We start from the raw sequence: 14,462 nt of genomic DNA, 5'->3' as shown, positions 1-14,462 counted from the left end.
CTGTTCCTGACTGCAAAGCCTATTCCGTGCTCTCTTGGGGCATCAGAGCTCTTTCCTTGCCAGAAGAAGGTGTAGTCCCTCTCCTTTAGTGTTCCTGAGTCAGCCAGCCGTGTTTCCTGCAGAGTGGCATTGTCCACATTTAGTCTCTTCAGCTTGCTGTTTATGACAGCCGTCTTTCTGGCGTCGCTGATGTCTTGCAGATCTTGGGAGAGCCCAGGCATCATTGTCCAGACATTCCAACAGGCCAGTTTCATTGTTGATCCGTTTCTTGAAGTTTTCTTTTTGCCTGGTGCGGAAATTAACGACCTGCTTGTCAGATATTCTCCTAATCTTCATACACCCATAGAAGGCAGGTCGTGGCGGGACAGCATCTAACTGGCTGGGGGCTGCCCAGCTTGGGCGGGCGGTAGCTGTCCAGTGTGACGCGAGGGTCCCTCCCACCATCAGAAGCAACCCCTGGAGTCGGCTCTATGCCAACTGAGCACTAACTCATAACCGGTAACTGTTGCTTCACGTGTTGTTCCAACGCTAGTGCTAGTAGCGAAGCTGGAGTGTCCTCTCCAGGTTATAGGTGCAAGGTGTTTGTGGTTGGATGGACGGATATAAGCCTGGGCAATGTAATATGGAAGACAGGCTGTAGCCTGGGCAATGTAATATGGAAGACAGGCGCTCACGTACTTCTGAGAAAACTGGGTTTGAAGTTTGGGAACATTCACATAGTTATGACTTTTTCATAAGAATTTCCAACAGCAAGTGACTGGTACCAAAATGTCAAGAAAGACTCAGAGAACTTTGGAAATGTGCTCAGTATCACCAAATAATTGCTGTTTTGTCAAAATATTATCCCAAAATCATGCCCACTGGGTATAAACACTGAGAAATAAATGGGTGATGTTTCGCATTTTCACACTTCGAAAAAAAAATGTAGAAAAAAAACTACTAGTCAGATTCACTTCAAACTTTCTGACAATGTACAGGAATGTATGACCTTTGATCTGCGTGAGATGGCTTGTATACATGGGTTATATCTGTGCTACCCCTGTGGTGAAACATCGGAGTATACCTGTATAAAACCGTTATTGAAGATAGGCAGGTGATACAAAACAAAACAACATAATAACATAACAGTACTCACCAAATTAATCCACACACTTTAGAAACACAATTCAGTCAGTGAATCACATGTGAAGTTTATTCTGTGCACCTTGTCCTCCTTTGGTTTTCTTTGGTCTTCCTGGAGTCCCATAGGTGAAAAGATATCCAGTAAGACAGACCTACAAAGTACAATTAAGTAATGATTAAAATTTTGTCAAATATGAAACTGATAAGAAGAAGAAATCAAGCATATACACATACATAAACACACTTACATAAAAAGCATTAGCACACACACACACACACAAACACACACACTGACAATGACTGCACAAAACAGTCACAAATAAACACTTGATTACACATTCTCAAACATCTGAAATGCATTATACATTTCTTCTTTTTTCTTCACAGACTTATAGACTGTGAAAAATCTCAAACATCTTCAGTAAAGTGTGAAAACATGCCATGATTACTGATAATCTTTGACTGGTGGTGAAGGGCTTTCCCAACTGCAACATTTGCCTTGTAAGTTTGTTACTAAAAATAGCATCCACCTGTCAACATTGTCACTTGTTTTACTGCTTTTAGGTGGATGTTTCCAACTAGTCGGGTTACCATTTACAGTAATCAAACGACACATGTTATTCCTTTCATGTAAGTAATTCTAGTTCACCATAAGTTCACAAAATTTTTAAAATGCATCAAACTAAAACTTGAAGAGAAAGCTTCATGAATGATGGTGGCGAAGCAAACTTACCAGTCTCGGTCTTCATGTTCATCCCCATTCTCCTCCGGTAAAGATTGGTTTTCTTCATCGTCACTGCTAAAATCATCGATTATTGATGATTTTTCATCACTTAAGTATTCTGTCACTGCTTCAACGAGTTCTGGCGAGGTGAAATCCATCGTTTCCGACAACAGCTTGGATATCTGAAGTCACCCACTTCAGGCAATTATTGTGGCTTTCACAAAACACGGAGAGCACTGAAAATCAAGATGTAGACAGTACAAGCATGCTACTTTTGGAAATAACTGAAGTCGGCGATCAAAGTTTTAGCAGTGATGAATCGAACGTCGGCCAGTGTCTGTCATGGATAAGTCGCTTAAATCACGCGGTCTCACAAAAAACTTCGAATTACTACGCATAACACAAAGAAACTGATTGAGAACAGTATGGAAATAGGACTAGAGACTGTTTACAACCTGGAGGTTATGTTCTTACGCTTGACATGCAATTTTTTCTGTTCGAAATCATGTTCGAAAATGGGGCAAAAGAGTTCGCTATTTCCTAAAGTTTACTCTCATGTCCCAACAGGAAACATTAAAATAAAGTAGAATTACTTTATATTTGTATATAATACTTTGGGACATAGTAGAAAAAAACATTATAGAATGTGAATATACAAAAAAGTGAAATTTGATATTTTTAGCCCTTGGTCACTTTCACAGCGTGTAGCGTGAAATGTGTGGCTGCAACTTACCCATGATTTTCGCGTGCAGCGTCACACATTATTCTTCATTCTAAATTGTTTGTCGTTGATCAAATCATACTTCATACCATTTCAAACACAAACCACCAGAAGTTTAAGCTTAGGCTTCTTTGGTTTAAAAGAGAAATATGAAGAGCCATGAATATAGCAGAAAATCCATGAGACGACCAGGATTGAGAAAAAGAACATTTCTTCCACATTAAACACAAAGGGGCAAACACCACAGAAAAAAGCAGGGTTAATGCATGCAATGCATACTGGCCCTATGAAAATGCTTGTATCAATTAAGTCAAGGCTTTTTTTTTTTTTTTTTTTTTTTTTGGCACTGTCCTATCATCTGCATTGTTTCAGAGGCATTACTCCCACGCTGCTCATTCTGAGTCTCCCAAACACATCCGGGTTCGTCTGTAGCAGTTCCAGTGCCGGCAGTCCAGAGAGCCATCGGTGTAAGGTCTCCAAGTGGCCACACTCCAGATGAGACCCTGCATTGCTGCTGAGTCACTTTGGTGGTATTTGGTAGTGCCTGTTCTGATTTAATGTACTTAGGACACCACCTGCTAAACCCCCAACTGACGACAATAATGGTTTAGTCACAGAGTGTGACAGACTGAGTGAGCATCTTCCCAAGAGTGGAGACTCCCAGTCCCCCTTGAATCTGCTGACACTGAAGATCTTGACAAGACTCACCCCTGGCACAGTAGTGGAGGGGTATTGAAACTGAGGTCACCATGACAGTAGGGCATGAAAGGCCACAAAATTTGGGGCTTTTTTTTATACTGATGATGATGAAGGAGTAGGGTGACAATGATGATGATGAGGCTATGGAGGTCCATTTAGGTTTGGGACTACATGACAAGGCTGCACTCTACACTTCCTGTCATAATGATATCTCAGCGTCAACCAGACCCAAAAGATACAGACACTGGCAGTGCTGGTCAGGAAATTAGAGCTACACATCCAAAGACGCATCCATGAAGTAGACGATACTCAACTGTGTGGTCCCAGTCTTCCCATCCCATTTAAACCCACAGCACACTCAACTCTGGGTAGGAGCCAGCCATGGGCCGAAAAACCCACCTCCACTGGGATTCAAACAAGGCAAATATATCTGAAGAAAAGAAAGGAACTTACAGAAAGAAGATTAGGTGCAAAGATGCCATGCAGAACAGATGGAACAAAGAGAAATAAAAACGCCAAAGCCTATTTTTATAAGAGACAAGGAGGACACATTTGAAAAAAAAAGAAAAAAAAAGAGACGGCAAAAATTAGGACAGGCAGAAACTGCAACTAAAGAAGAAAGAGAAAAAAGGAATGCATGCAGAAAGAAAAAAATATGAAGAGAAAGCAGCACAACAAGCAGGCCAATGGTCAATGAAACAACAGTGCAGTCCAAAGAAAAGGAACAATGCCAACAGCCCGTGATGAACTTTGTCAATTATCCACCCCATCCAGTTCATCATAAGGGCAAGCATGCAGTTCATGAAACATTGAGAAACCTGTATATGAACAAACAAAAAACTGCCAAAGGATAGCAGCAGGAAAGCTGAGGTGCTGAATGGATACTTGATAGTGAAAAAAAAAAAAAAAATTCAACATCTTACTCCAAACAGAAACTGAGAGACCGCATGACAACCAAAATTAAAAAGAAAAATGTATTTCTTGTTCAGCAACTTCAAAACTAAGGTGGACACCACCAAGAAGTAAAATAAAGAAAACCTGAAGAAAAAAAATCTTGCATTTGTTGTTGGGATTAAGAAGTGCTCTTGAAGACAGAGGGAAACTGGCCTTAGGATAAAACTGCTGAAAAGAGCAAGTGAGGGGTGTCTGACCTTTCTCAGCTTAACACCACAAAGAAAAGAAGGATGTCTTTGGTGAAGACATCCAACAGGGGACTGATGAGTTAACAGGTGACCGGATTTCTCGAGATCACTCCCAGTTGCAAGAAGAGTGAAGGAAACCAAGAAACATCTGATCAGCCTAGAAGTGATGGAGAGGTTGAGCAAATCTGCATTTAACTTCTTCATGGAAGAAAATCCTGACATCCAACTCTCCTCTCATGTGCACTATTTGCAAGGATACACCCAGTAGATGTCATGCTATAGACTTCCGTGAAAAGAAGAGACTCCTTGTGTGAATTCTGCACCAACATTGATCAACTGACATTGGAAACTATACAGCAGTTTGCAGCATCACACAGGCAATATGCAGTAATGAACTCTCTCTCGCTCTCTCTTTCACACACACACACACATGCATACATATGTGCAAGTGTACAATACTGGAAACACTTTTTAGACATGAAGGCGAACAATCAAAAGTAATGTAAAAGCAACGCAAAACTCGTTTTTGAAAAATTTAGATATGCCTTTAATAAAAAATTAAAAAAAGGAACAGGGATATTTAAACAGTTAATATAATTTATTTACTACATATAGTGCTGATCTTGGACTTCATTCTGTGTGAGATAAGGAGCTAATGGAGACTGTACTCTTTTTGTCACAACAGATCTCTGTGTCTGGGCTGCTCTCCCCAGGGAGAGCACACCGCTACACTGAAAGCGCTACCGACTATTTTTTGTATTTTTTCTGCTTGCAGTTATATTTGTTTTCCTCTTGAAGTGGATTTTTTCTACAGAATTTTGCCAGGGACAAACCTTCTGCTGCTGTGGGTTCTTTTTCATGCATTAAAGTCTTAACTCCCGAGAGCAAGGTTTCGGTTGCGCATGCGCACTAGAGCCTATCCATAAAAGGGAAAGGGGCGGAGTTTATCTATAAAAAGCGCGAGCACGTGTCCGGTAGAAATGTAAACATGCGGGAGGTGAAAGCAAAACAAAGACCGACTCACTGTTAGCGGAGAAAGATATCCGTGTACTCCTGCCACACCTGCTCCTAAAACCGAAACTGCTTCCTCTCCAGCACTCTCACTTCAGACTGGCGCCGGGGGTTACAAGCGTCAATCACAGTTTTTGTGGAGGTCACTCGCCGGCTGTTTATGTGATCATTCCAGTCCAAGAAAGGTTAGTAGATCGTCATATTTCTCTCCGTTTGCATGTTTTACAAACAATGTGGTCGTTTACGGTTGCCAACGTCGAGGGGCTGTCTGCACGCTTTCCAATTCTCACCGGACAGTACCACGTGCTGGTGCTATTTTTATCTGACAGACACGTCTAGCGCAAACACAAACGGCTCTAGCTCCGCCCCTTTTCTCTGCATTCAAATTTTGTATTACGTGTAGCTGACACATTTTGTACTTTCCAAAGTCAATTCAGGTCTAGATTGGAAGCTGCTAGGCAAATCTCGCTCTCTGCCATAAATGAAGCCAAACCGTAGCTTTATTAGGCTTTTATTTTGAATAAACCTTCACCGACGTCACAGTGTCAGACTCTGGTGAGAAACTGGCTTGATTCAAATTGCCCGCCATTTATAGTCCGGTTCAGGCTTTAAGTGCATGATGCATGCGGGACCTTGGTGAAAAATGTAGCAAAAACATGATCTGTCATGATTTCAGGGTTTTTGCAAAAAGTGACACAGAAACATGTCTTCTTTCAGAGTCTAAACTTGTTTTTACATTCATATGTTTACAAAACACAATAATTCAACATTAAAGATGACAACTCAATCACTTACTGTGCCGATTTTTGTCCAGATTGCTAAAAAAAATGTGATTGTTTTGACCCCAGCAACAGCGTGAAACAGACGAAAAGTTCCACATGTGACACTCTCGTGGAAAGGTCTGTTGAAAACAGTAACAATGACATCACATGGTCCAATCTGACCAACCAGCAATCACAATTTGCATTGTCATCATCCCACAATCCTCTGCGAAGCAATGGTTGCACATGTAAACACTGCCGTATCGACTACCAGTGACAGATTTCCACAGCTTTTCATCTTTTTTCTGACCATTATTTAATACTCCATATTATCAATTATTATGCCTCGTCAAGGGAAGAAAAGTCTCAGCAACTTACCTATGCTCATAGCATGAGGAATTTCAAGAAAGCTTGTGAAACAGACTGCAAGACAGAGAAAATCGAGCACTCTCCTGAAACCACATGTGCGTCAAGAAGAAAGATCAAACTGATAGCTCATGCTGCAGTTGAAACAAACGATAAGCAAAACTGGGTATTGGTTCATGTTTTTCTGATCACATGTGATGTACCAGTACTGTGTCGTGACTGTGGAGAAACTGGGTTGTCGGTGACAATTAGTGAGAAAGAAAACATGGGTTTCGCTTCAAAACTGAAACTCAAGAGCTCAGTCTGAAAACCGTGTTCCTCACCATGACTTCAGGCTTCAGGATAGTTTTTAAAAAAACAAACAAACCCAACAATATTTGAAATCAACTGCAAAATGATTTTCTTCAGCCACCGGATTGGAAAAAAGCCACACTGTTCTGAAACCCTTTGGAACAATTGTGGCGATGCCAGCAATGCACCTGAAACCCAATCAAACCATGCCAAAAAAGTGACTGTTGAGTTTTCATTTCATCTTTTTCATTTGTATTATATTAGTGTATGTGTTAGTGTGTGTTAGTATGTGTGTGTGTGTGTGTGTGTGTGTGTGTTTAGACAATGTGTGTCTGGTGAGAATGGATTGAAATTATGTATGTGTCGATATGCAAATGTGTTATTAGACTGCATATATATATATATATATGTGTGTGTGTGTGTGTGTGTGTGTGTGTGTGTGGGATGGGCTCAGATTGTGTATGCTACTATTTGAGCCATTGTGTGTGAATGTGTGTTTGTGTGTCAGGGGAGGGGAGAGGGGTGGGAGGGTGTGAAGTGGGTGGTGCCATTGGTGAGTCTTCCTTTTCATCTCTGTCAGTGTGTGTGTGTGTGTGTATGAGTATTACTCACACACACACACATATATATATATATATATATATATATATATATGTGTGTGTGTGTGTGTGTGTGTGTTATTAGAAATCAGTATGCAATGTTCAGTATCATCTTGATTCATGAATGTCAACAAAAAAACCAAGAGAGGCAAGGCCTTCAAGACTCACTTGTAATACACTTTAAAAACAAGAGAGGCAAGGCCTTCAAGACTCACTTGTGACTGAGAGTAAAACACACAAGCTTTTTATGTATTGAGTATAATTTCAAAATGTAATGTTTAAGATGAGAAAGATCAGTTTAAAGTAAATTAAGTCCCCTAGCATTAATTACAGAGTATTTTCCCTTTTTTACTATCTGCACCAAAACGTTTGCAAAATAAATAAAACTTCCATGCTTAGCAAAAGAAGTTCCTGTTTGAACAAAAAATGATAATAATGACTGCTCTTGTTGTTGGGTCAGAATATCAGATCAAAGTGCCAAGTTTAGAGAATACAAAAAATATAAATATAACAGTAAATGCAGTTTGCATATAATTAGGCTTCATTTTTTTTTTTTTTTTGTGCCCATCCCAGAGGTGCAATATTGTTTTAAACAAGATGACTGGAAAGAACTGAATTTTTCCTATTTTTATGCCTAATTTGGTGTCAGCTGACAAAGTATTTGCAGAGAAAATGTCAAGTTTACCACGGACACACAGACACACACACACAGACAACCGAACACCGGGTTAAAACATAGACTCACTTTGTTTACACAAGTGATTCAAAAATCTAATCGTTAAAATGTGTTCTGTATTTGTTATTATAAAGCTTCGGGTTTAAAAAAAAAAAGAAAAAAAAAGAAAAAAAAAAGTTCTGACGGCAGATTCGAACCCTGCGTTTTTGGGTGAGAAGAAACTGTCTTACCCATTACACTATCGTGGCTCCGTAAATGATGTTCTAAAATTTAACATTTACGTAGCCAAGCTCTTAGCTGGCTGCAAATAACCATAGTTCAACTCAAGCACAGGCTGAAAGCTGAACTGTAGCAGATGCCATTTTACACAACCACCAGCTGGTCCTCAACGGCTCGCGCAGAATGTGTGACGCCATTCCCGGATTAAACGCAAAGCCGCTTACGTCATTTTGTCCTTCTCGCCAGACAGCCTACTCCTCGACCAGCATCACGGTACGCTATTGGCCGAGCTGGAATCTGTGTTTCTGCTCCACCGTATTTATTTAATATCTCGTTTGTCGGATTAGTAAACTGCAAGTATTATATACTGGTAGAATCGTCGCAATTCCGTCTTTAAATCTATTCCATTTATGTTTGCATATGTTAAACTGATCTGACACAGTTTGTAATTTTCCGCGATGAGCTAGTTAAAACTGACCTTGTTCAGATGACTTAAATTAAGATAATAAATTCATCTTAAATAATCAACACTTCATTTTATACTCATTAGAAAGAAGGTGTTGAGCTCTTTCTTTTGCGACTTATCCAACGTAGATCGGTTCAGGAATCACTTATAAATCTATCACTGAACACCTTGTAAGAAACACAATTTTTTCTCAGATTTGGCCTGATTTGAGCCGATCTGCTTCGCAGCATACATGATTGTCTTTGCAGTCCGCTTAACTTGCATAAATTGGCACAGTGAGTGATGAGTAGGCACTTCGTACCTGGTCAGTCATCTGACCAGAGGTGCTTTCTCTCTCTCTTGCTGCGTCGCAAGCAGTATGTGTGTTCCCACAACAGCTGACATCTCACTACGTATCACTGTTAAGTACTAGTGTGTAGAATGTGCTGATGATTTGTAAATTGTATTCTTTGACACAGTACTTGTGTTCATATGAGTATGTTCAGTTATTGCTTTGACATGTAGTCACAGTTCGGCTATGACTGATCTAGAAAATCACCATGTCGTCATATGCTTGGAGGAGTATTCCATTTAATTCTTCTTAACGTCACAGTCAATGACGTCTCTGGACACTGATAGTTTGTTCGAGAATGTTCTAGTGAGTGCATATGACGTGTTCTTTCTCATTTGCTGTCACTGATGAAGGTTATGTTCCTTATCCCGCTTTGGCGGAGGAGATTTAAATGTTGAGTACAAGCTTAGTTATGTTGATATTTGGCTTTGATGCAATGCATAACTTGTGTAAGTCCTTCACCACTTAATGGTTAAAATCATGCCCTCTCCTATACAGCTTACTCCAGTATAGTGCTACATGATAAACTATTTCACTCGAGTCTCGACATAGTATAAGCTTTACCTAATCTATACTGTCAGTATACTTTCATTAAATCAGCATAGCTTCATTCTCTTTAACTACACTATTTAAATGTATTAGAAATGTCATTTGATGTCAGCATTTGGACTTCACACATATGCATTATGTTGTTGCTTATCCCAAACCCGAGTGATAGTCTTTCCATGTAATATGTATACATATGCTTTACTATTCATTTGTGCCGTCATGTTGTGCTAATGACATTTGTTTGTGTCATTCCTGGCACCATCTTCTTTTTCTTCTCTCACCGTCTTCTCCTTTAGTTTATGTCTTCTTCTTTTCATCTCTTCTCTTCTTTATGTCTTCTTCTATTCTTCTCTCATTATTTGTCTTCTTTTCTTATGTAACTTATAACTATTGCAAATAAAACAATAGAAAAACCCATTTGTGACTGGCCTCTATATGTTCCTGGCCTGTGCGCGGGAATTCTTGTCTATCCTTTAATACAGTAAATCATCATTAGTTCTTTTGTACCGTACCCTAATAGAACCACTCAGTTCAGTACACGGCTACATTTAAACATGCTTTTTTAAGGGCGATAAATCGAATGCAGTATTCGCAGTGAGAACGCTGTTTAAATCAGATTATTCTGGTGTATCTTGGGCATTCAAAAAATCTTTAAGGGCAATTAAAAATTCCTTTTAAGTCCGCGGTAAAGGAGACGTGGCTATCGCCGCAATCACACTGCAACATTTAGCTGTTTTCTCTGGATCTAGATAGATGTACAAGTTTAGTTACACCCACAGGGAAATGTAGTACAACACGGTCAATTCAATTTCTCTTTATGTTCATTCTAGTTTTGTAGTTTTAAAGTTGATGTGAAAATTGAGTCTTTTGTTAAACTAGTAACATGTAGAGCCAATTACAAGTACTTCCTAAACGTCGTATGAAGTGAAAAGGACTTCATTTTGAGAAAATTCAAGACTGGAAATTTTTACGTTTCATCAAGGGTATTAACTCTCATGGTTTATTATTTTTAACTGTGAATTCTGACTGATTTTGTTGGTATTTTTATGGCAGTTTGGGGCATAATCCAGTAAGTGATGAGGCGTTCACAAATCTTTCTCTGAATAAATATTTAACAGTCTCCTTCTCCAACTTTCCATCACATGTTATCGTGGATTGTTGATTGAATATAGGATTGAACGGGCAGGTCAACAACTTGAACTTGAACAAAATGGCGTCCTTCGTTCGCGAGGAATATGAGCACGCACTTTGAATATGTATAAATATGTGTATGCAATTGATTTTTGCCCATGACCTTCAGGGCTCAGCCAGTAGATCTATAAAGTCCACTCATAGTATTGATTTTAGTATTTTCAGAAAAAGACCACTTGGGCGAATGAACATAGTGAAAGCCTTGTACACTGACAGTAAAATACACAAGCTTTTTATGTATAGAGTATAATTTCAAAATGTAATGTTTAAGATGAGAAAGATCACTTTAAAGTAAATTAACCCCCCTAGCATCAATTACATATTAATTTCCCTTTTTTACTATCTGCACCAAAGACATGCAAAATAAACATAACTTCCATGCTCAGCAAAAGAAGTTCCTGTTTGAACAAAAAATGATAAAAATGACTGCTCTTGCTGTTGTGTCAGAACATCAGATCAAAGTGCCAAGTTTAGATAATAAAAAAATATATAAATATAACAGTAAATTCAGTTTGCATATAATTTGGCTTTTAAAAAAAAAATTTTTTGGTGCCCATACTAGAGGTGCAATATTGTTTTATACAAGATGACTGGAAAGAACTGAATTTTTCCTATTTTTATGCCAAATTTGGTGTCAACTGACAAAGTATTTGCAGAGAAAATGGCAATGTTAAAGTTTACCACGGACACGCAGACACATACACACACACACAGACAACCGAACACCAGGTTAAAACATAGACTCACTTCGTTTACACAAATGAGTCAAAAATCATAAACCAAGCTTGTTTTGTTCTGAGCGTTTGTTGTATTATCATTTCGTTTTACAACACTTTTTGTTACTGATCAGCCAGGCTGATGCTGTCAACACTACTGTGTGTCTCAAGGACTATGCCGCACAATGTTGCCACACTGCCAAAGAGGAAGAATGGGGGGTTTGTGATGTGTATGGTGCTGGTGTCCACTGATCTTGAAGTAAACATGGACATTATTTAATATTAGCATTTTACTGATTTTGAATATGCTATGGGCAATATGAAGGAAACAGAACTCAAGCAAAATAACACAGCTGATATTGCACAGTTTCATCATCTGAGACAAAAATACAAACTGATGTCTGGACTGAAAATTGTGGACCTGATATTGATTGGCATATATTTGGCCTCTGAAATGCTGTACACTAATGATGAGATGCTAAATTATAGCTCACACAACTTTCAGCAGCAATTGTCTGTTTGGATTTATGGTGTGCTGCATGTTTTGCTTTCCTCTTTTTCTCAGTTTCTGTTTTTATCCACAATGTGCTTCTTTTAACCCTTTCACCGCCAGCAAGTTTAGAGTGCAACACTTCCTGCCATCTGCTGATTTTCAAGAAAGAGCAAAAAATCACACCTACCGATTTCAAATTACTATAACTTTTTTTTGTTTTTGAACCAAATGACTTCCTGTTTGTTTGTTTTTTTTTTAAGTAAGAGGAACGATGGAATTTTTGTGTTTTGGAGCAACAAATGATGTTGGTACAAATGAAATATTTTGATTTTTGTGTTAATTATTATGTTTTATTTTGTTTTTTCAATACAAATTTTGCACTTCGACACATTACAGACATAAACAAAGACAGGTACAACACAAACATCACTGCCATTCAGTTGAAAACAAAGCAAACTCACCAACTGAAGTCTTCAGTACAACTATATTTCCCATGTAATGGTGTAAACCAGAATATAATCCATGGGAAACACACAAAATGAACTTGCGTTTTTGTAGAAAAATGATGATTTCTGTCACTTCACTTCAAGGTTTCACAGTGTCCTCACTTGAAATATCTTCCTGTGGTGGAACTATGTATACACTTTACAACTATCTGATGAAACTGAAATACTACTAAAGTCAGAAATAAAAGAATGGAGGTAAAATATGTATACAAATATGTACACAAGTCTGAACTGTTCACTGTTGGAGACCATGAATTTTGGTTGCTGCTGCTTTCCTGTAGTCCTCCACAGTATGATACAGTTCAAAGCACAGTGGGACACATTGGCTTCTTGCACATTATGGTTCCAAATGGCAGGTTGAGCAGCCAGTATGTCTGCCAGTAGTCCTTACAACACAGCCCCATCGTGATCTGGAGTGCTGTGTATGCCTTCATTTCAGGGACAGCAATGTCTCTGGCAGCATTCACTGAATGTTGACTAAGTTCAGTGATGCCTGACAGCAGCTCCTCTGCATACAGATTAGAATGGTCAGCCATGAGTTGGAATGCTGACTCTGGGAAGAAAAGCATAAAAAAGTCCACTGGGTGGAAGTTGTCAGTGTTGACAAGGACACCTGAAACACATGAGCAAAAAAAAAAAAAAAAAAACAAAGTAAAATACAATCAGTAATAATTATATAACAGCTGATTTATTATCAGCTAATGATAAATACTGCAAATAAAAGATATTATACTCATAAACAAGTGCACGAATAGCAAAAACAATTATTTTTACACAGGTATGTTTTACACAGTGTATCTCCATTATCTTCACAAGAAAAAAAAAATGACATGAAATGTTTGTGTGGTAAATAAACACACTGCTCTTACTCTTCAATGTCCTACACTTGTCTGATACAATGCACACATAATTTTATATGTGCTACAAGTGAATGAACAGTGCACCTCTGATCTGTCCATATAAAAAATGAGTGCAATCTAACCTTAGTCACACATTCTCTCAGTGAAATACATGTGCGAGCACACACACACACACACAGCTCTTACCTGTTTTCTTAGTAAAATTTGGAAGCCATTCTTCAGGACAGTAGGGATCATCCATGTTGTACAACACCCACTGAAACAAATCAGGGCTTGGCACAGCTGTTCTACCACACCCCCTCCCTCCTGGTCGTTGGCGTGTAGTTGAGCTTGACCCAAGACCATGCTGTGTTGTTGGTCTCCGATGTGACAGACGCTGCCACTTGAGCAACACACTCTTCCCCTTCACTATCACAGTCAGTCACAGCTGCCGATGAGGTGGCTGTAGCAGGAACACGTGCTCCACTCATCTGGCCACGCCCCTCACAACTTGGTACTTGACTCGGTGCACAGTACTGTCACTAAGACAATGAAACTTCATCATCATCATACGGAAATTCTTCGCCCAAATCTTCATTTTGCTGGCCTGGCTGCAGTCTCAGTTGCTCAATAACTTGCTCAGTAGTGAAGTAGCGTTGTCTGCTCCTCAATGCAGCCATTTTGGAAAGTGAAAAGATCGAAGTTGCGGATAAAGCTATAATAAATTCATTAACAAATAGTAAAGGGTGGTAACTCTCTCCATTACACAAGGTACACAACTTCAAGTCAGTGATGCTTCCTCAAGGAAGTGTCTGGGTTTGTTCCAATGTACCTTTTATTTACCTGTGTGCTAGCTGAATCGGTAGCGTAAGCATCACTGACTTGAAGTTGTGTACCTTGTGTAATGGAGAGAGTTACCACCCTTTACTATTTGTTAATCATATTGTTTCCTGGCCTCATTATTTGTATAATTTCCATATAATAAATTCACTCAAAAACTTGCAGAAGTACTGTAAAGATGGCGTCAGTCGATAGAAGGG

The 14,462-nt window shown here is 39.1% G+C and overlaps 2 protein-coding genes across 2 annotated transcripts in view; both read right to left on the bottom strand.

Annotated features, from left to right (window-relative positions):
- Positions 1 to 14,462, bottom strand: part of LOC143296109 (uncharacterized) — a 111,665-nt gene that overhangs the window by 45,916 nt on the left and 51,287 nt on the right. The gene's annotated exons all lie outside the window — the stretch shown is intronic.
- Positions 12,524 to 13,958, bottom strand: LOC143297359 (uncharacterized). Its single transcript, XM_076609668.1, has 2 exons — positions 13,630 to 13,958; positions 12,524 to 13,196 (listed from the first exon to the last, which is right to left on the bottom strand). The coding sequence occupies exons 1-2, from the start codon at positions 13,682 to 13,684 to the stop codon at positions 12,886 to 12,888; spliced, it is 366 nt and encodes a 121-aa protein (XP_076465783.1). The 5' UTR covers positions 13,685 to 13,958; the 3' UTR covers positions 12,524 to 12,885.

Source organism: Babylonia areolata, chromosome 2, assembly GCF_041734735.1.
Source record: "Babylonia areolata isolate BAREFJ2019XMU chromosome 2, ASM4173473v1, whole genome shotgun sequence".
Taxonomy (NCBI): domain Eukaryota; kingdom Metazoa; phylum Mollusca; class Gastropoda; order Neogastropoda; family Buccinidae; genus Babylonia; species Babylonia areolata.
This window is presented reverse-complemented; position numbering and strand designations above follow the sequence as displayed.